At 43.2% G+C, this 20,552-nt stretch overlaps 1 protein-coding gene across 8 annotated transcripts in view; it reads right to left on the bottom strand.

Moving 5' to 3' along the window:
• Positions 1 to 266: 266 nt before the first annotated feature.
• DMTN (dematin actin binding protein) overlaps positions 267 to 20,552 on the bottom strand; it is a 45,485-nt gene continuing 25,199 nt past the window's right edge. For 3 of the 8 annotated variants that reach the window (XM_044663514.1, XM_044663509.1, XM_044663510.1), the window contains 12 exons: positions 15,110 to 15,154; positions 14,374 to 14,476; positions 13,876 to 13,932; positions 13,521 to 13,673; positions 12,266 to 12,393; positions 10,826 to 10,931; positions 2,740 to 2,804; positions 2,538 to 2,586; positions 2,315 to 2,322; positions 2,077 to 2,142; positions 1,710 to 1,793; positions 267 to 1,529 (listed from right to left, as the gene is read on the bottom strand). In XM_044663514.1, the coding sequence (XP_044519449.1) occupies positions 1,416 to 1,529; positions 1,710 to 1,793; positions 2,077 to 2,142; positions 2,315 to 2,322; positions 2,538 to 2,586; positions 2,740 to 2,804; positions 10,826 to 10,931; positions 12,266 to 12,393; positions 13,521 to 13,673; positions 13,876 to 13,932; positions 14,374 to 14,476; positions 15,110 to 15,154 (978 nt within the window). In that variant the 3' untranslated portion in view covers positions 267 to 1,415. The remainder of the gene's footprint in view (positions 1,530 to 1,709; positions 1,794 to 2,076; positions 2,143 to 2,314; positions 2,323 to 2,537; positions 2,587 to 2,739; positions 2,805 to 10,825; positions 10,932 to 12,265; positions 12,394 to 13,520; positions 13,674 to 13,875; positions 13,933 to 14,373; positions 14,477 to 15,109; positions 15,155 to 20,552) is intronic. The other 5 variants (XM_044663515.1, XM_044663511.1, XM_044663518.1 and 2 more) reach the window with 3 other exon arrangements.

Raw genomic sequence — 20,552 nt, forward strand, 5'->3', positions numbered from 1 at the left:
AGTTGGACATGACCAAAAAGCTTTGAAAAACAAAAAGAGGTCCTGGAACTTCCTCGATATTTGACCCTGGGTAAATCACTATTGTCTAGCCCTTACCATTCTTTCTGCCTTGGAACACAATATTGATTCTAAGATGGAAGGTAAGGGTTTAAAAAAAAAAAGGTCCTGGCATTGATGGGAATGTACCCCTATCATAGTGCACATACTTCCTGCCTTTCTCATTTCCCCAGACATTGACACCCCATAAAGAACTAGTAGACCTGGGGGCCAGATCCAGTCATTTAATTCCAATCAGAGTTCCGTCTCTCCTCTCCCTCCACCACCCCCAACATGATCACATACAGAGAGTGGTCAAGGATGCCACAATCTGGGGAGGAAGAGAGCCCAAGCCTGAGCAGAAAAAAAAAGATATATACATATATATATATATTTGTAGAGATGGGAAGCAAGGAGTGTTGTGTAGGGGGGTCATGAGGGTGGGGAGGACGTGGAGGATTAGGTGGGGAGAGCAGCTAGGGGGTGCCCCAATAAATTACATTCTTTAAGAGCTCAATGTGGGATGAGTGGGTGGGTGTAAGAGGCCTGGGAGCAGGGACATTGGAAACCTCCTTGGTGCTTGTCCCCAGTGGCCTGGTTGGTGCTGGAAACCAGAATTCTATCAGGCTTTGACTTGAGGCTGCTGATGGAGTGAGAGGTTGTGTTCAGAGTATCTATCCCCGGCTAGCCCAGGGCATCAAGGGAAGCCAAAGGTCTATGATATGAAGCTCCAGAACTTGGGGTAGTGGGGAAAGGAACAGACTGAGCTGGAAGAAAGCTCCTCAGCTTGGGGTTAGAACTCCAGCAGCCTCTAAGGGAGTCCCGGTGGAAGGGGGGTAATCAGAGTCTGGAGAACGCTTGAGACACCACATTAAGAATCCTGGCGTCATCCGAATTTGCCTTCTGCTTTCTCTGTTCTTCCATCCCTCCCCCTCACTTCTCTTAGTTTACCTCTTAGTACCTGATTTGGGCAAATGTTACACCTTTGATACCCGGATGTGGAAGTGGGAGCAGGGCCAGGGCCCTCCACCAGGGCAAACGTGACCCCTTTTTGTACCAGAGAGCTTGGGTCTGCCTTGCATGGTGGGAAAGCTGGAGTGATAAAGGGAGGTGGGGGTCATCCTAGAACCATCAGTAGGTGAGAGGAAGTCTCTGGTCCCTAGGCCCATGACCCGTACAGGTCCTAGCCTTCCCATCCTCTTCCTCTCTGCCCTAGGGTACAGCGTCGACGACCTCTTCTTCACCCCACCCCGCCACTTCCCTAAGAGCTGGTTGCTCCCACTCAGCAGGGAAAGAAGGTACTTTGGGATCCCACAACTCCTATGTCCAAAGCCCTGAAGCAGGTGTTTGGGGCTGGGTCAAAGAGAGGGCAAGGGCGGTCAGAAGAGGGAGGCCTTCTTCTTGAGTTCATTGCGTTTCCACAGAGCCAGCTTGCCAAATTCCTCAGGAGACATGGCAAACACCCTTGAGAAGTCTTCTGCGGACAGGTGTCTCTATAAGGAGAGACCACACAAGGACATCTTCAGGGATGGCGTACAAACAGATTTATCAGAGACCCTCCTTCCCTCCTTGCCAACTAGCTGGGTTGACAGAACTCGGGCCCAGCAGGACCCCTGGGCAACCTTCCCCCCACCCGGTGCCCAGTGCCTACCACCAGGTCTGGTCCTACATACCTCAAGCCTCATCCTGTCCACACCTGGAGGCAGCTTGGAACGTCCCTTGTTGGTCACCACCAGCATCTCATAAGGATAAATCTGCTGGAGGTTGGGGGAGAGGGAGACAGACTCGTGGGTTCTTAAGACTCTCTTGTAAACTCAAAGTCCCCAAAGCCCCAGAACCTCTTATCATTTTCAGGGTATTATGGGGGCTCATGCCATTTCCCCATCATGTCCACCCATCTCCCCTGTTGTCTTTCCCTTAGCCAGCTCCAGGTCTAGCCCAGCTTGTACCCGGCCCCTCCCCCCATTCCTGATCACCTTATTCCCCACTGACAATCCCCCGACCCTCCAGGCCCAGAGGGTCCCTGGCTCTGCCCCTCACCTTCTGCTCCAGCACACAAGGCAGAGAGTTTCCCCGGTCCATCCTCCCCCTCTGGCCCTCTCCATTCTGCGGGGGACCAAAGCCGCCATGAGCCAGAGACTTCCCCAGCCCTACCCTGGGCTTTTCTCCTCTTTATCAGTCAGCTCTTCAGCCCCTCGTTCCCTCCCACCTCCCAGCTGACACATCCGGGGAATTCCAGATTCCTGGCAGGGAAGGCTCTCCTTCGGAGACCACTCACCTGAAGGCCTGTGGGAGAAAAGAGCCATCGTTCAGAGGGATCCCTAGGACCAGGAAGGCCCTGTGGACCTTTCCCTTGACCCAGGTTCCCCCACCTTCCATCCCCCATCCCCATTTTACCACAACTTTTCTTCTGAAAGGGAAGTTAGTGATTGCATAGGCATCTGAAGGGGTCTGCCTACGCCTCCCTCCCCAATGGCCAGGGTCCTTCCTCCTTTGCTCACCTGGACTTCCTGCTTCACTCCCTGATGGACTGAATTCTGTGGACTGTAGCTGGAAAGGACACAGTGGGGTCAGAGGAGAATCTGGGACTGTTTCTCATGCTTACTCAGAATAAGGGAGATTTCCCCTGCCCCCAAGTGCCTGAGTAGAGAGGGATCCCTTACTCATTCTCCTATTTCCTAACTTCCATATCTTGGGGCTTACCCGGCTGAGAGTGGTCCGGCCATAGGCTGGGAGTGAGGAAGACTTGGATGTTCCTGCATGCAAGGCTGGAAGAGAATAAGAAGCCATAAAACTGCCATTTAGGGGGTCGGAATTGGAGGAAGCCTCTTTTGGCTTATATCTCTTATTTACCATGTCCCCCCACTTCATCCCATTGAGGAATGTCTGGGATACCTGTCCTGTTCCCCTTTACTTCTCTAAATCCCTCTTGCCTTTCTAGATCTAGCTCAAATTCCATCTTCTCCCTATAGCCTAACTTAGGAATTGCTCGTTGGCTACGGGAGGAGGGTGGGAGGAGGGGAAGGAAAGAACATGAATCATGTAACCATGGAAAAATATTCTAAATTAATTAATTAAATAAAAATGTTCAAATCTACAGCCTTACTTATACGTATCAAACCTCCACAGAAAGAGCTTAATAAATGTTGTTACTTCATCTTGCGCTATAAAGTTGGATTCTTGTTCAATTCTTATTTAATTCAAAGTTCATTGCCTGGCCTTGGAGCCTTACCTGGTGCTATGGTATCCATCCAGCTTTATCTTGTTTTGCTCCTCACTATTCCCTACTCCCAAGCTGCAATTCACTGTGAGCACCAGTCCCCTCTTCCTTCCTCAACCACAATGAATTCTCTTGCCTTTGCTAAGGCTGCCCCCTCTGCCTGGAATGTCTTTCCTCTCATCTTTGCCCACTGAATTCTTATCTATCTTTTGTTTTATTTTTTTTAAACCCTTAAATTCTGTGTATTGACTCCTAGGTGGAAGAGTGGTAAGGGTGGGCAATGGGGGTCAAGTGACTTGCCCAGGGTCACACAGCTGAGAAGTGTCTGAGGCCAGATTTGAACCCAGGACCTCCCGTCTCTAGGCCTGACTCTCAATCCACTGAGCTACCCAGCTGCTCCCTTATATATCTTTTAAAGCTTCTCCTTGGTACTTCTTTCTTTGTTTTGCCCCATCTAATTTATTTGTCATGTAACACTGAATATTATGGTTATCTGTGTTTTCATCTTGTTCTTTAAAACATTAGGAAGCACAGAAATAAGTGGATTTTTCCTTAATATAATAAATAGTATCTGTCTAAAACCAAGAGCCAGCATTATCTGTGATAGGGATAAACTAGAGAACTTTCTAATAAAGGGAGGGGTAAAGCAAGGCTATCCCCTATCATTACTATTCAACACAATGCTAGAAAAGTTAGCTATAATAAGAAGACAAGAAAAAGAAAGTGAGGGAATAAGTATATGCAAAAAGGAAACAAAATGATGGCCTTTTTTTTTTTTTTAAACCCTTACCTTCCATCTTAGAACCAATACTATGTATTGGTTCCAAGGCAGAAGAGTGGTAAGGCCTAGGCATTGGGGGTTAAGTGACTTGTCTAGGGTCACACAGCTAGGAAGTATCTGAGACCAAATAAAATGATCACTTTTTGAATATGATATGATAGTTTACATAGAGAACTCTGAAGACTTGTCTAAAAACAAAAAAAAAACACAAAAACACAAAAAACCAAAATTGAAACAACTTCAGCAAAGTTGTAGGATACAAAATAAACCTGTAAAAATAATCAGAATTTCCATATATTATCAACCAAGTCCAATGGGAAGAGAAAGATAGAAAAATTCCATTTAAAATAACTATCAAATATTAAATATTCAGGAGCCTACCTGCCCACGCCCATATAGGAAGTATATGCACACAACTACTAAAAACCTTTTTACATGAATAAATACAGATCTAAATAATTGGAGAAATATTCATTGATCCTGGGTAGGCTGAACCGACATAATAAAAATGACAATGCTGCCTTAATTAATTTATTTTGTGCCATAGCAATCAAAAAAGAGCATTACTTAACTAGAAAAAATTATAGTCTAATTCATCTGGAGGAACAAAAGGTCAAGTCTCTCAAGGAAAATAATGTGGGTAGGAAAAGGCCTAGCATTGTTAGATCTTAAACGATAGCCATGATCATCAAAACACTTTGGTACTGGTTAAGAACTAGAGAGGTTGATCAGTGGAACATATTTGGCATAAAATATACAGAGGCCAGCAAGCACAGCCTCCCAAATCCAGAGGTCCCAGCTGCTGGGGTAAGAACTCACTTTTTAATAAAAACTTGGGGAAAACGGAAATCATTCTGTCAGAAACTAGATTTAGACTAATATCTCACAATGCATATCAAGATAAGTTCTAAATGAGCACATGATTTAGATAGATATGAAGTGTGACATCATAAATAAATTTAAGGTGCAAAGAAGAAAATGTCAGGTCTATGGTAAAGGCAGAAGATCATAAGCAAATGAGATAGAAAGGATCAAAGGGAATAAAATGGACCATTTTGATTACATAAATTTAAAGTTTTTGCACAGACAAAATCAATGCAACTAAAAGCAGAAGAGAGGTAGGTAAATAGATGGGTGGAAGGGCTTTGCAGCAAGTATCTCTGCCATAGGTCTCATTTCTAAGATATTTAGGAAACTCATCCATTCTTCAAGTGACAAATAATCAAAAGATATGAACGGGCAGTTTGTAGAGGAAGAAATCCAATCTATTAATAGTGCTATGAAGAAATACTCCAAATGACAATGCTAACTCAATTAATCTACTTATTGCATTCCATTCCAACCCAACTACCAAAGTATTATATTATAGACCTAAAAAAAATTTTAAAAATCCAACATGGACAAACAAAAGATCAAGAATCTCAAGGGAAAGTGTAAGTAATTAGAGAAATGCAAATTCAAATAATTCTGAAATTCCATTTCACACCCTAAGCTAAGTTGACAAAAATAGAAAATGACAAATGCAGGAGGTGCTGTGGAAAAATAGGTGCATTAATAAATAGTTGGTAGAGATATGAACTGGTTCAGTTATTCTACAAAGCAATTTGGATATATGTTCTAAAAACTATTAAACTATGCAATACTTTTGAATCCAATGATACCACTACTAGGTCTATACCTATAACTATGCCTCAAAGAGATCAGAGGTAGAGGGAAAGGGTCTATATTCATAAAATATTTTAAAGAAGCTCTTTTGCAGTGGCAAAGAATTAGAAATTGAAGGTGTTCCCAGATATCATTTGGAGGATGGTCAAACAAGTTATGGTATACAAATGGGTTGAAACACTAAAGTTCTGTAAGAAAAGATAAAGGAATGGTTTCAGAGAAACCCAAGATAATTGTATTACCTGATGCAATGTAAAGGGAACAGGACAAGGAGAACAATTTATACAATGATAGCAAGATTGTAAAGACAAACAACCATGCAAGGCTAGGACCATTGATCAATGCAATGACCAGTTATAATTCTAGAGAACTTCTTAAGAAACATGCTTCCTATTTCCTGATAGGTGATGGACTCAGAGTGTAAATGGGAAAATGCCTTTTTTTGGACGTGACTATTATAGAAATTTGTTTTGCTCAACTATATCTATTTATATAAGTTTTGTTTTTCTTTCTCAATGGAAGGGGAGAGGGGGAGGGATTGAAAGTGGATTTTCATTTGGAAAAAAAAATCTTTTTTTAAACAATAAGCTCCTTGAGGAGAGGAATAATTGAATTGACCAACTGATAAGAATTTTAGGTAAGAATTTTTTTTTTAAAGGGAACCCATGGAGTTTATTTTGAGTAGGGGAATTGCAGAATTAGATCTGTGCTTATGGAAAATCATGCCAGCAGTGAAGTAGAAGATAGATTGGAGTGGAGAGAGATTTAAGGAGATCAACTAGGATACTACTGAATAGTTCAGGTGAGAGGTAATAAAAGTCTGAATTAGGGTACTGTATACTTGTGAGTGGTGAGAAAAAAATGGGTGAGATACTGTAGAGATAGAAAGGGCAAGATTTGACAACTAATTATGAATATGAGATAAGTAAGAATGAGAAAATGAGAATAATGTTGAGGTTGGGAATATAGTAATACTCTTAAAAGAAATAGGAAAGTTTGGAAGAGGAAAGGATTGAGGGAACTTAGTGATAAGGTATGTCAGTTTGAGATGTTGATGAGGCATCCAATTTGAAATATCTAATAGGTAGTGGTGATTCCATACTGGCTTTTAAGAGACAGACTGAAATATACAAGTTATCTGCATAATGATAATACATCCCCAGGGAAGGGAGGAAGGGAGACAAATTTGATCATATAATTTAGGAAAATTGTGTGGAAATTTGTTATTACATGTAATTGGTTAAAAAACCAACAATCAAGTTATCTGCATATCAGACTTCCTCTACTGTTCCCCATTTCTTCATCTTGAAGCTTCCTTTTAGCCATGGAATCTACACATTGGAAGCACTTTCTACCCTGGAAGCCTCTCCCTCTGATGGGATGGCTTTTCCTAGAACTTTCATTTAAGGAGAGCATCTAGGCCATTCATGTCTCATTCCTCTCCAGCACTTCTGCCAGGCTCCAGAGACAGAATACCCTTCTCTCATCCTCTTTGCTTTTTGGCCTCCTTTTAAATGTTGTCCTCTCCCATTCGAATATAAACCACAAGGGGATATCTAGGTGGCTCAGTGTATAAAGAGGACCAGGTCTGGGGTCAGGAAGACTTGGGTTCAAATTTGGCTTCAGATACTTCCAGCTGGGTGATCCTGGGCAAGTCACTTTGCCCTGTTTGTCTAATCTATACTCTTCTGTTTTAGCGTTATTACTAGACAGAAAGTAAAATTAAAAAAAAGAATATAAGTTCCATGAGGGCAGAAATTGTCTTTCTTTATTCTTTTATTTATATCATCAGTGCATGGCATATAGTTCATGCTTAATAAATGCTAATTGACTGTCTGATGGAAGAGAAGAGAGCCAGAGGCTAGAGATACATCCATAGTTGGGGGGTATAGTATAAAATGGATGCAAAAATTTAAAGATTGCACCTCACACTGATCAGATTAGCTAACATGCTGAAAAAGAAAAATAATAAATGTAGGAGAAGATATGGGGAAATTGGGACACTAATGCACTGTTAGTGGAACTGATGCAACTATTCTGGAGAGCAATATGGAGCCAGGCTCAAAGGGCAACAAAACTATGCATATACTTTGACCCAGTAATACCAGTATTGGGTCTATATCCCAGAGATGAGGGATAAGGGAAGAAGACCTATCAGTACCAAAGTAATATTAGCAGTTCTTCTTATACTGGCAAAGAATTGGAAACTGAGGGATTGTGTGTCACTTGGGGAATGGATGAACAAGTTGTGATATATAGTTCTAATAGAATACTATTGTGTCAAAACAAAATGATGAACAAGATGAGTTCAGAAAAACCTAGAAAGACTTATATGAACTGATGCAAAGTGAAGTGAACAACACCAGGAGAACAATGTATATAGTAACAGAAATATTCTACAATGATTAACTTTGAAGGACTAAGCCATTATCAGCAAGGTAGGTTTCCAAGATAGCCACAGGGGACTTATGATGAAAATGTTATTCCATAGCCAAGGAAGGAACTGTTGGCAGTCTGGGTGCAGATCAAGACATTGCATCTTCCACTTTATTTCCTTCATGAGAATTTTATTATATATATGATGTATGTCCTCAATCATGATATGAACAATATGGAAGCATGTATTGCATGAGAATACCAACATCAGACTGCCACCTGGGGAAGGGAAGGAGGGAGAAAACCTGAATCGTAAGGTGTTGGAAAACAATTTTCAAGAATTGTTTCTACATGTTACTGAAAATGTACAGACGTTTTTCAAAAGAAAAAAAAAAGGATGATAAAGAATCTTTAAATGTGGAAGAGAACTGAGAGAAAGTAGCCACAAAAATTCAGAGAAGAATTCAGGAGGAGTGGTCAATAGTATTAAATGCTGCTTAAATGTCAAGAAGGATGGAGACTGAGAAAAAACAACAGCAAAAAACATCAGATTTGACGAATAAAATAACATTGATGACTTTGGTGAGAGCAATTTCAGTTAGTAATGAAATAAGAAGCTAGCTTGCAAAGGATTGTTTAGCAAGTGAGAAAAGTGGAAGCAATGAGGATAGACAACTTTTTCTAGGAGTTTGGCTAAAAAAGGGAGGGAAGTCATTAGATCTGGGGACATTGAGTTTACTAATATGGTCTACTGGAAGGTAGAAGTTTATCTACTAAAGAATCTATTAAAGATTTTTTAATGATTGGGGAATCTTATACATGTTTATAGGCAGCAAAGGAGGAACTAGTAAATAAAGAAAGACTGAAGAGTAGAGAGAAAAAGGGAGTACTGTTGAGAGGACAATCATACAGAAGGGGAAAGGACGAAGGACACATGGAAGGAGAAGGATTGGCCTTGATGGATAGGGACAGTTACCTTATTATCAGAGATTGGAGTAAAAGAGGAGAGATGTTGAGAGATTTTAAACTGAAGAGATGAGAAGAAGGAGCTCACAGCAAATGCTTCCTATTTTCTCAGCTGAGATGGGAACTTGTGGGAATGGAGAAGGAAGCACAGTTTGGAGAATGGAAGACAATAGAATTGAACTGGTGTTATGATTAAAATGGATATAGATCAATATAGCCAAAGGTATTAATATTTTATTTATATCCATATTGGTAAAATTAAGAAAGACACGCACCTGCTAAGATCTAATTCAAATCGCCCGCCATACCTTCTGCCCACCTGGCTGCCTCTTACCAAAGAGCATGACCCAATCAAGTCCTCTCTATTTAAGCTATGCTTTACGTCGGCTCACTTTACCATGTAAGACAGGAAACCTGTTGAATCGTGGGAAATAGTTTCAAAGTCCCCTAAACGTCCACAGGAAGTTTATGTCATATATCTAAATATTTAAGGCTCAAATGAACCCCAAATTTCCACTAACACATTAATGTAAAGTTGAAAAGACCTTGTACCCCTTCAAACTACATTACCCAAACTCCCTTTCACCATTGGTTTTCGCAGGCTGTATTGTAATGTGTGTTTTGGCGTGATGAAGGGGTTTTTGGACAGGAGGCAGCATGGTGAAGGGTGAGTTGGGACTCTTTCCCTGCGTTTTAATAAATCCTTATAAATATCATACTTTGGAGGCATTGAATATTAATTTTAAAACTAACACTGGTCAAGACTTCAAAAAGAAGGAAAGTGAAGTCAGAAAATGTGTAATAATCTGAGGAAGTCCTGAAGGATGGAAGAATTAGAGGTCCCATTTGGACAAAGATTTGGGAGGGGTTAGGCAGAGAGAGAGAGATGGAATGGCTTGGGTTAGAGTCAGATGGAGGATTTTGTTAGGGGCTATGTCTTACCTCTGTATTTTTCCCAGCACCCAACACAGTTCATGTGTACAGTAAACAAATATTTTTTGAGTTTGGCCAAACACACACACACACACACAAAGAGTTGGAAAAAATGTGACTTCCTTCTTAGCAAACGAAGGGGGCTGAGAACGTGAGAACGGAACATTACATATACTGCCAGGCTCAGTTGATCAATTAGTTTTACTGAATTTTAAAAAAAATGTATATTCTTTATTACCAGGGATGGTTCCCTGGAGGGAGGCCAGAAGGAGGATATTTATAAATAAGGGTGATCCAAATACAAAAGATATCTAAAAGTTCAAAATAAAGTAATAAATAAATGCTGAAGGCTATTTCACTCTAGGCAAATCACTTAACCTCTCTTTGCCTCAGTTTTTTTAAAATTTGTAAACTGAAAACAGTAATAGCACTTACCTCCTTTTTAGGTTAAGCATTTTGCAAACCTTAAAGACTATATAAATTCTAGCTATTTTATTATTTATTAATTGGTTCCTAGGATCGCACAGCTAGGAAGTACCTGAGGTCATATTTGAACTAGGTCCTCCCAGCCCCAGACCTGGTACTCTATTGACTGTGCCACCTAACTGTCCCTAAGAATGACTTTCTGAAGACCAGGCACAGCAACTTTTCTTCTTCTCCTGTATGTTCAATAGTACCTAACCACATTAGGTACACCATCTTAAGTACTTAATAGCACTGAGTCCTATTGCTGAAGTGCGAAAGGACAGACTCCTAGTACAAATACCATAGTAAGTATTGGTCTATTGATTCTGGTCCCCACTGCAGAGGGGGTGACTTGGAATCTAGGGTTCCCTCAAAAAACTTACAAGTATGAAAGGGTGTTCGGTCGGGCAGGGAGCGGGTTTTCCTACGAATGGGTAAGGACTTTTCCATCTCTTCCTTCAGGATCATCTTCCCCAAGTTGGAGGTGACCTGGAAGAGGAAAACTGTAGGTGGATCCTGATGCTTGAGATTCCTTTGTCTCATTTCCAGAAGGAATAGATATGGAGGTCCAGTAGGTGCCATGCTGGGCATAGACAGGATATTCTATATACTTTCTTGTTTTTGTTCTACGATCTCTTGCATCACAGTTTGGACCTCTGTGAGGATAGGGTGTAGACTCTGCTCTGGCTAATAGAAGGACCTCATATCTTTGCTTCCTTTTCTGTTGTTATCCTCAACCATGAGCCAGAGAACAGAAGCAGAGTTCTTTGTGCCCATCTCCCACCCTTATGCCATTGTCTCAGTTGTCCTCCATGTACTCCATCCTCTTCAATTCAGCCCTGTAAAATCCCTATGTTCCTTCAAAACCCAGTTTTGTGCCCACTCTCATACTAGGTCTTTCCTGATCCCTGTCCTGTACTCCACGATTATTAATACGTTCCCCTCTTTAAATAATGCATTTGCTATCCACCTCTAAAGAAAGAATTGTTGGAGTAGAAATCCAGAAGAAAACACATGATTTATCACTTGTTTATATGGGTATAGGTTTCGGGGTTTGGGTTTTAAAAGATTATTACAAAAATGAATAATACGGAAATGGGTTCTGAATGATAACACATGTATAACCCAGTGGAATCATTTGTCAGCTCCGGTAAGGGGAGAAGGGAAGAAAGGAGGGAGAGAAAATGAATCATGTAACCATGAAAAAATGTTTATAAAATAAAATTATATTAAAGAGAAAACAATTACACTGCATTTGCTTACTTGTGTACATATGATAGCTCCCTTCCTACCTTTCTTAGCACACACCACAAGCTTCTGGAGGGCCCAGGTGATTTCTGGTTTTTTGTTTCTAAATCCTAAGTAGTTGCGCTGCTGTCTTCTACACAGCAGGTGCTTAATATATGCTCATCAAATTTAATTGGATTGTGCCCTTGGAGGAACCTCAGATTGTGTTTCTGTGCCTTCCAACCCTTCTAGCCCCAATCCAGACCTGTGATTGTGTCTTCTCTCTGCACAATCCTTTATCCCCTCAAATGGTCAGGATGCTGTTGCCCTGGCACTTATAGTCCCATGCTATCTATGATTCTGTCCAAACATCTTTTTTTTTCCTTCAACCTCCTTTTCAGAAAAAAATATACTGAGTCCAGGCAGTATTTTTAGGGCATTCCTTGCCCCAAGGAAAATTATGTAACATTGGGCAGGAAAATGTCTTCCTCACACATTTTAATAGGGCTACTTTTTCAGGATAAGACCAGATGGGAGCTGCCGCTGGGTTTAAGGGAAAAGATGGACCTGAGGCCCAGGAACAAGTGGGATGCTACCTTACTGAGTTCCTCTCTCTGCCGCTCCCTGAGAGCCTTGATGTCTTCCCCTGAGTCATCATCTTCCTCCTCCTCCTCCTCCTCTTCTGCTCCTCTCCGAGATGCCTTCCGCTTTCTCCATTCTGTCTCTGGAAAATAGAGCAGAATGTTGGCTGGTTTGCTTTCACTGTTCTTTCTTTGTTCAGGTGAGGAAGAGTATATTACATATATTCTTATGGATTATATATGTGGGGAAATTATTCCAGTATAGAAACACAGGGCATAGAGTAAACTTTCAAATGGAATCAACCATTCAATCAATTATTTGAAAAACAGAAAATGTGGGAGTCAGGTGCATCAATTAGTCACTCAACCAAGTTTACTGGAGCACCAACAATATGCTACAGATTGTTCTGAGCATTATGGGAGATGGTAAAAAGATACAAGACCCAGTCACTGCCCTCAGAGAGCTCCTAGTCTATTTCTGGCAACAAGGTACCTAACCTAAGAACATACAACAGGGTATGGCAAAAGTCAAACGAATGGCACAGACTAATAGAATTTAGGAGGCTATGGCAATCAGAACAGTCTTAAGAAGAGGTGGGAAAGGGGCTCCTAAGTAGTCTGGAGTCAGGAGGTTCTGGGTTTAAATCTTACCTCAGACATTTCCTAGCTGTGTGACCCTGAGCAAGTCATTTAACCCCCATTACCTAACCTTTACTGCTCTTCTACTTTAGAACTGATACTTAGCATTGATTCTAAGAAAGAAGGTACCAATTTAAAAAAAAGAAAAGGTGGGAAGCATTGGGTTTTGGGGAAGAGGACTACAGAGGCCAAAAATCTGGAGAAGAGATTATGAAACACATTTCCTTCCTCCTCATAGAGTTGGGGAGTGGGGGCACTATCATCCTTGAGATACTGTATGCAATGTCAGATGTGATTCACGTATCAGTAATGTCTTACAAAGGTTCCATTATGGGGGAGCTGGGGAGGAAAAGTATGCCTAGAAGATATATAAAAACAAAAGGCATAAATAAAACGTACATTTTAAAAAGTGGAAATAGGGGCAGCTAGGTGGCTCAGTGGATTGAGAGCCAGGTCCTGGGTTCAAATTTGACCTTAGACACTTCCTAGCTGTGTGATCCTGGGCAAGTCACTTAATCCCCTCATTGCCTTGCCCTTACCACTCTTTTGCCTTAGAACCAATTAATATTATTGATTCACAAGGGATTTGTGAGTGAGATCGCTGAAGTTTCCCAGCCCCTACCCCTCATACCCACAACAGCCAGAGATGGCGGGCATGGCCAATAGTCAGTTTCTATCTTGGCCGGCTGGTTGGGGTCCGGGGGCTGGGCTGCTGGAAACTTGGATGACTCGATGATGAGGTCCTCAATGGGGTGTTTGCTCTGTGGACTCGTTCCCACAGACTCTGTAAGGCCAAGAACAATGTAGACAATTAGCACGTAGTCAAACTCTTTCCCCTTTTTGTCTACTATCCACCCTACCCTCTGCCCAAGTTCCCTTCACAACATCCTGCTTCCTAGTCCTTCCTCCATCTCATTACCCCTTAATGCACACGTCCCCTACAAGCCTAACAGAAAAGGGGGGAGAGGATATGGAGGAAGTCTTACCTCTCTGCTTGTAGATGGGTGGTTTTTTGTAAATGTTCAACTCTGCACGAGTGGTCTCTATGAAAAAGAAGTAAAATAGAATGAAAATCAGGGCACGCCGAGGTGGAAGGGCTGAGGCAACTAGGTGAGAAAAAAACAAAAGCCAAGTGGAAGGGGGAAAATAAGCATTTGGGCAGGGAATTCCTCGGGTCTTGGGCACAAATGGACAACTTCAAAGAGAGAACTGGTCATTTGTTAGGGAAGGGGACGGCGATGGTGTTAACCTGCACTTTGAGTATTTTCTGGATGGGAGGGTAAAAATTTGGCTCATCACTCTCAGGAACTACCCCCTAGTGAGCTTAGCATTATAGGAATTTTCCCAACCTTCTCTACACAGGCTATCCCATCCAGATCCATCATCTTGTTTTTTAAGGAAAGGGGGTCATGCTTAGGGTGTCTCGTGTCAGGAAAAGTCAGGTCTAGGGGAAAGGAAGCGTCGGTGATGGTAATGAAACCTACCAGGTCGATGGAAGTGAGGAAGGCTGCTCCGGGGAGTCCCACTAGTCCTGGGTGCCGGAGTCTGAGACACAGTCCCTGGAGACCTGCTTTCTGGCCATACCACCTGGGCAAGAGAAGAATGGATCAATGTAGACCTATTTGTGGCTCCTTCCACTTTACCTCTCTTGCCTTCCACAGCTCCCAAGTCTTCCCCCTCTCTCCCCTCCAATAGCCCTACTCTATCTGCTCTGGAAGGTCAAGATAAAGTCATGATGACTGAGAGACCTCAGGAGATTCAGACCAGGGTAGCTACTAGACCGAGTCATGAATGTGTTCCTTGGATTATATAGACTAGTGGTTCCCAAACTTTTTTGGCCTACTGCCCCCTTTCCAGAAAAAATATTACTTAGCCCCCTGGAAATTTATTTTTAAAAAATTTTAATAGCAATTAATAGGAAAGATAAATGTACCTGTGGCCATCACTGCCTCCCTGGATCGCTGCAGCACCCACCAGGGGGCGGTGGCGCCCACTTTGGGAATCACTGATATAGACAGAGAACTGGCCAGTGATACCATGAGATCTAACTAGTGTTCCCACATAAGGAAGACTCTTGGTCCTATGACTGTCCCATCAATGGTCTCTAGAGAATGGGGGTGAGGTGCCAAGATGAAACTAACATCCTCAGCATGGCAGAATGGAGGGAGGATGTAGAAAAGGCTGTGTATCTGGTATAGGTAGGAGGGACAACAGACTCACCTCTGGGGATGGTGGGGGAGATACAGATTTGGGTGACAGGGAGCGCTGTGAAGACACAAGGAGATAAATTAGAGATGGGTGGCACATAATAGACAATAAACACTTATTCCTTATTGATTCAAGAGCTGACACTAGCACTCGTCCTTCCTGGATTGCCCAAATTCTCATCTCCATTCCTTTGAGTATTGTATCTATTCCTTGTTCTCCTGAGATGAAGGGTTCTGAACCTCAGGCCTATGGACAAATTTTAGCCATGAACTTGGATGGGGAAAAAAAATTACACCTTTGTTTTCATTCATCTCTAACTGAAATTTGTCATTTCTTTCAATTATTAAAAAAAAAATTCTGGGAAAGGGTACATAGACTTCTCAGACTGCTGAGAAGTTTAAAAACTCAGCCTTAGACAAACTTTTTTTCTATTTTACTCTATCTCTTCTATGACTATTTTAAAATAAAAATAATAACCAGGATTTCTATAGCATTTTAAGGCTTATAAATTACTTTATAAACATTTGATTTGATCCTAACAACAACCATGGGAGGTAGATTCTACTATTATCCCCATTTTACAGATGAAAAAACTAAGGCAGACAAAGGCTAAGTGATTTGCCCAGGGTAACACAGCTACTGAGTGACTGAGGCAGGATTTGAAATCAAGTTTTCTTGACTCCAAGTACAGCATTCTAATCATGTGCCACCTAGCAGCATGTGCCAGTCACACATTCCTATGTCCATCTTTGTACCATTCTATCTGTCATGTAGACATTCATTTCTTAACTCAGAGATACGAGTCAAAAGGGACTTCAGGGAGCATCTGGTCTAACCTATACCCGAACAATAGAATTTCTCTGGCCAATAGTCATCTGGCCTTCACTTGTTGAAGCTCTCTAGTGAGGGGGGGGGTCCCACTATCTCCCTTATCTGCCCTTTAATATGTACAGTCTCCCTCAATTAGAGGGTGAGCCCTTTGGGAACAGGAATTGTCTCACTTTTCTTTCTTTTTCCTTCTTTCCTTCTTTCTCTCCTTCCTTCCTTCCTTCTTTCCCCTTCTGTCTTTGAATTGCTTCTAAATATGTGTTTCAAGGCAGAAGAATGGTAAGGACTTAGGCAATTGGGTTAACATTTCCTTCTCTAGCTCATTTGGCAGCTGAGGAAACTGAGGCAAAGAGGGTTAAGCCACTTGCCTTAACACACAGCTAAGTAAGTGCCTGAGGCTGGATTTGAACTCATGAAGAAGAATCTTCCAGATTCCAACCCTGGCACTATCCACTGCGCCACCTAGCTGCCTAACTACAACTGCATTTGTTTTATTGTTTTTGGCTTCCATGTTCCATTGTTTATTCAACAAGCCTTTAAAGGCATCTGTGGTACAGATAGCATCCTGAAGGAGTAGACACAGTCCTTGCCTTTGAGCATTACAGTTTAATAAGGGAGATAAGATCAACAAAAAACATAAGGGAAAATTCCAAATTCCTTTGACTAGTATTCAAAGCTCTTCCTAGTCTGGCCTCAGTTTATAACTTTGATTTTCCCCTACCTCACCTACAGGCAGCTCCATTCAAATGACCAGGATTCTCTTTTTCCCTAAACAAATTGTACTCCATCCATCCACACATTTCTTTCTAACCAGATCCTTTTTCTCTCTGCCTACATCCTTCCAGGGCTCCCTCCTCCAGGAAGTCTTCCTGAGCCACAACCAGCCCTTTATAATCTATCTTTCCTTGGGCAGTTAATTATGTCTAGAGCTATTCCTAGAGTGTTTCTCTAGGAAGGACCTTGGGGCAGGGGGGAAGAAATCTGCAATCATGGTGAACCCCTATCTTCCCCCCTAGTTTTCCTTATCCTGAATTCTCCCTGAAGAGACTTAGCAGCCCAGCTGCAGCCCTGGGTCCCAGGAGGAATCTGGGACACTGGGACGATGAGTGAGGGGATAGACTTGTTCTCCCTTTTGGCTTTGGAGAACGCTATAGCGTCTTTCCAGAGGTGAGTTAGTAACTTGCTGCATGAGATGGAAGAACGTACACTTGCCTCTATTGATGCCGCAATGATTTTTAGCAAAGACAAGGACTCTCACCTGAATATTTATAGTCTGTTCCTGGCGACAAGGAGTCCTTGTAAGGTGCTTAGCACAATTCTAGGCTCCTAGTTGGTGCTTAATAAATGTTTATTGATTGATTAATTAAGGCAGATGGGCATCAGGACACGGCTGTAACTAACAAGGACAAGCAACATGAAGCAGAATCTTAGTTGGGGAGGGGGAGGTAGAGGCTACCTTGGGACAGAGAGACAGAGACCCCAATACCCTGTCACAATGCAAAAAGGCAAGGCAGAGGTGGGGTGGGAGGAAACTCACCCCAGCTGCCATCTGGTAGCTTCCTATTTTAACTCCACTTTCTTGCTAAGTGGCAAATGCTGTTGTTTCTATGCCTCCGAGGGACTCTGCAAGTGCTGTCAGTTCCTTCTAAATTTGGAGCCCTAGGACAAAGCTCCAGTCACCCTGCCCTAGCCAGAATACCTTTTTCTATTCTTTCTCCTTACCTTCTGTCTTAAAATCTATACTAAGTATTGGTTCTAAGGCAGAAGAGCAGTAAGGGCTAGGCAATGGGGGTTAAGTGACTTGCCCAGCGTCACATAGCTAGAAAGTGTCTGAGGCTATATTTGAACCCAGAACCTTCCACCTTCAGGCCTGACTTTCTATCCACTGAGCTACTCAGCTACCCTCAGAGTATCTTATCTAAATAATTCAGTCATTTTTAGTCATGACCAACTCTTCATGATCCCATTTGGGGTTTTCTTGGTAAAGATACTAGAGTTGTTTGCCATTTCCTTCTCCACTCATTTTCTAGATGAGGAAACTGAGGCAAACAGAATGAAGCAACTTGCCTGGAGGCCACATAGCTAGTAAGTATCAGAGGTCAAATGTGAATTCAAGGTTTGGTACTCTATTCATTAAGTCACTTACCTGCCTTAAAGCAAGCAAGCAAACAAACAAACCCTCCTACCTTCTGTCCTGATAACAATTCTAAGACCAGAGCTAGACAAATGGTGTTTAGGGACTTGCCCAGAGTCACACAGCTAGGACTCATCTGCGGTCAGATTTGAACCCAAGACCTCCCAACTCAAGACCTGGTGCTCTATCCACTGTGTCACCTAGCTGCCCTTCTAAATTATTGTTTGGGGCAGCTGGGTAGCTCAGTGGATTGAGAGTCAGGCCTAGAGACGGGAGGTCCTGGGTTCAAAGCCGGCCTCAGACACTTCCCAGCTGTGTGACCCTGGGCAAGTCACTTGACCCCCATTGCCCACCCTTACCACTCTTCCACCTAGGAGCCAATACACAGAAGTTAAGGGTTTAAAAAAAAAACAACAAAAAACAAATAAATTATTGTTTGTTTTTTGTTTTCAAAAAGGTCCGACAACATCAAAAGGTGATATTTTCCTTGTTGCATGAAGTGGATTTAAGGGAGGCAGAGTTGCATCTAGTCTCTCCGCCAGAGTTATCATCACAGAGTCCAGTGGCAAGTCCCAGGATGCAGTGCATGACTGGGACATCTTCCACGTCTAACCAAGCTCTAAGCCCTCCCGGCAGCCTCTCTCCACCAAATCGTTCTCCTCTGCCCATTCTGCTGGGGAAAGTCTTTGTGTGCTAGAGGTGGACACGGCCCTCCCCCATTAGCTCCCTGACAGTGTGGCCCGTCCGCCAGGGTGGTTTCCTGGGATGTGGGCTCTGGGCCCTCGACGGCTTCTTGGAGCCACAGGTGAGAGCCGGGTGCCGGGTGGACAGCAAAGGTGGGTGAGCAGCCCTGACAAGGGCTCAGCCAGCCCTCACCCCGGAGGCGCTAGCCCTCCCTGAGCACCCCATAGCCCTCCCTGAGCACCCCATAGCCCTCCCTGAGCACCCCACAGCCCTCCCTCAGCACCCACAGCCCTCCCTCAGCACCCACAGCCCTCCCTGAGCACCCACAGCCCTCCCTGAGCAGCCCACAGCCCTCCCTGAGCAGCCCACAGCCCTCCCTGAGCACCCCACAGCCCTCCCTGAGCACCCACAGCCCTCCCTGAGCACCCACAGCCCTCCCTGAGCACCCCACAGCCCTCCCTGAGCACCCCACAGCCCTCCCTGAGCACCCACAGCCCTCCCTGATAAATAAGTCTTGGTTAGCTATTTTTCTCAGGCACCTGAATCTTGCCTCCCCAGCGAGGCTACATACTTCCCGAAGGCAGGCCTTCCTGCCTCCCCAGGCGCCTGGCCCAGACAACGGAGTCCTCAGGCCTAATTCTCCCGCCTTAATTAGCAGTTTGCCTGCCGAACTTCCCTGTGCCTCAATCTCTGAATTTCCCCAATGGTCATCATAACTGCTCAGCCTCCCCCATGGGGTCAATGGGATGATCAAGGGAAAGGCAGGAAGGAAACATTTGTTCAGCATCAAGTGCCAGACCCTATGCTGAGCGCTTTACCACTGGGATCTCATGGAAATGACTTATAGGTACACATTACCATTCTGTTTTTTTTGATCTCATAGCTAGTAACGAATAAGAGCTAACTTTTATATTGAATTTCCTAGGTGCCAAGCACTGGTCAGTGATTCTCTCCTTTGATCTTTATCACAGTCTTGAGAAGTAGATGCCATTATTATTCCCATTTTGCAGATGAGGAGGCTGAGGCAGACAGGTTTAAGGGACTTGCCCAAGGTCATACCTCTAACAAGTGTCTGAGGCCAGTTTTGAATTCAGGTCTTCCTGACCACAAATCAAGTGCTCTATCCACAGTGCTTGAGTTCTGGTTCCAGTTCTTCTAATAACTGGTTCTACGGCTGTGGACAAGCCACTTCCTTCTCTGCACATTTGTTTTTTTTTTTTCTATAAAATGAAGGGGGTTGGACTAAGTGACTCGAGACCCCTTCTAGCCCAGCATTCTCTTTACGTCTGTGGTCTGAATAACCAAGTAACTGAAGTACGATCTAAAGGTAAAATGTATGATTTAAACCCATATTGGTTGTTCAGTCATTTCAGTTGTGTCTGGCCCTTTTTTTATATCCCCACTTGGGTTTGTTTGTTTGTTTGTTTTTTTTTAGCAAAGATACTGGAGTGGTCGGCCATTTCCTTTTCCAGCTCATTTCACAGATGAGGAAACTGAGTCCAACAGGATTAAGTGACTTGTCTAGGATCACCCAGGCAGTAAGTGTCTGAGGTCACATTGGAACTCAGTTCTTCCTGACGCCCGGCTGGGGGGCTCTATCCACTGCTCCTAGCTGCCCCTAGGAGTAATGTTAAACTACTATTATTATATACTCGTAAATAGTGATTATACGGGATTATAGGATCACGGATCCAGACCCAGTGGTAACTGTGGGGAGATCTAGTTCAACCCTTTCATTTCCCAGGTGAGGAGGGTCAGGCCCAGAAGGCCCCAGGCAGGCCAGGTAGGGAGCCGAGGAAGCGGCAGAGC

The sequence above is a fragment of the Gracilinanus agilis genome, chromosome 2 (assembly GCF_016433145.1).
Source record: "Gracilinanus agilis isolate LMUSP501 chromosome 2, AgileGrace, whole genome shotgun sequence".
NCBI classification, from domain to species: domain Eukaryota; kingdom Metazoa; phylum Chordata; class Mammalia; order Didelphimorphia; family Didelphidae; genus Gracilinanus; species Gracilinanus agilis.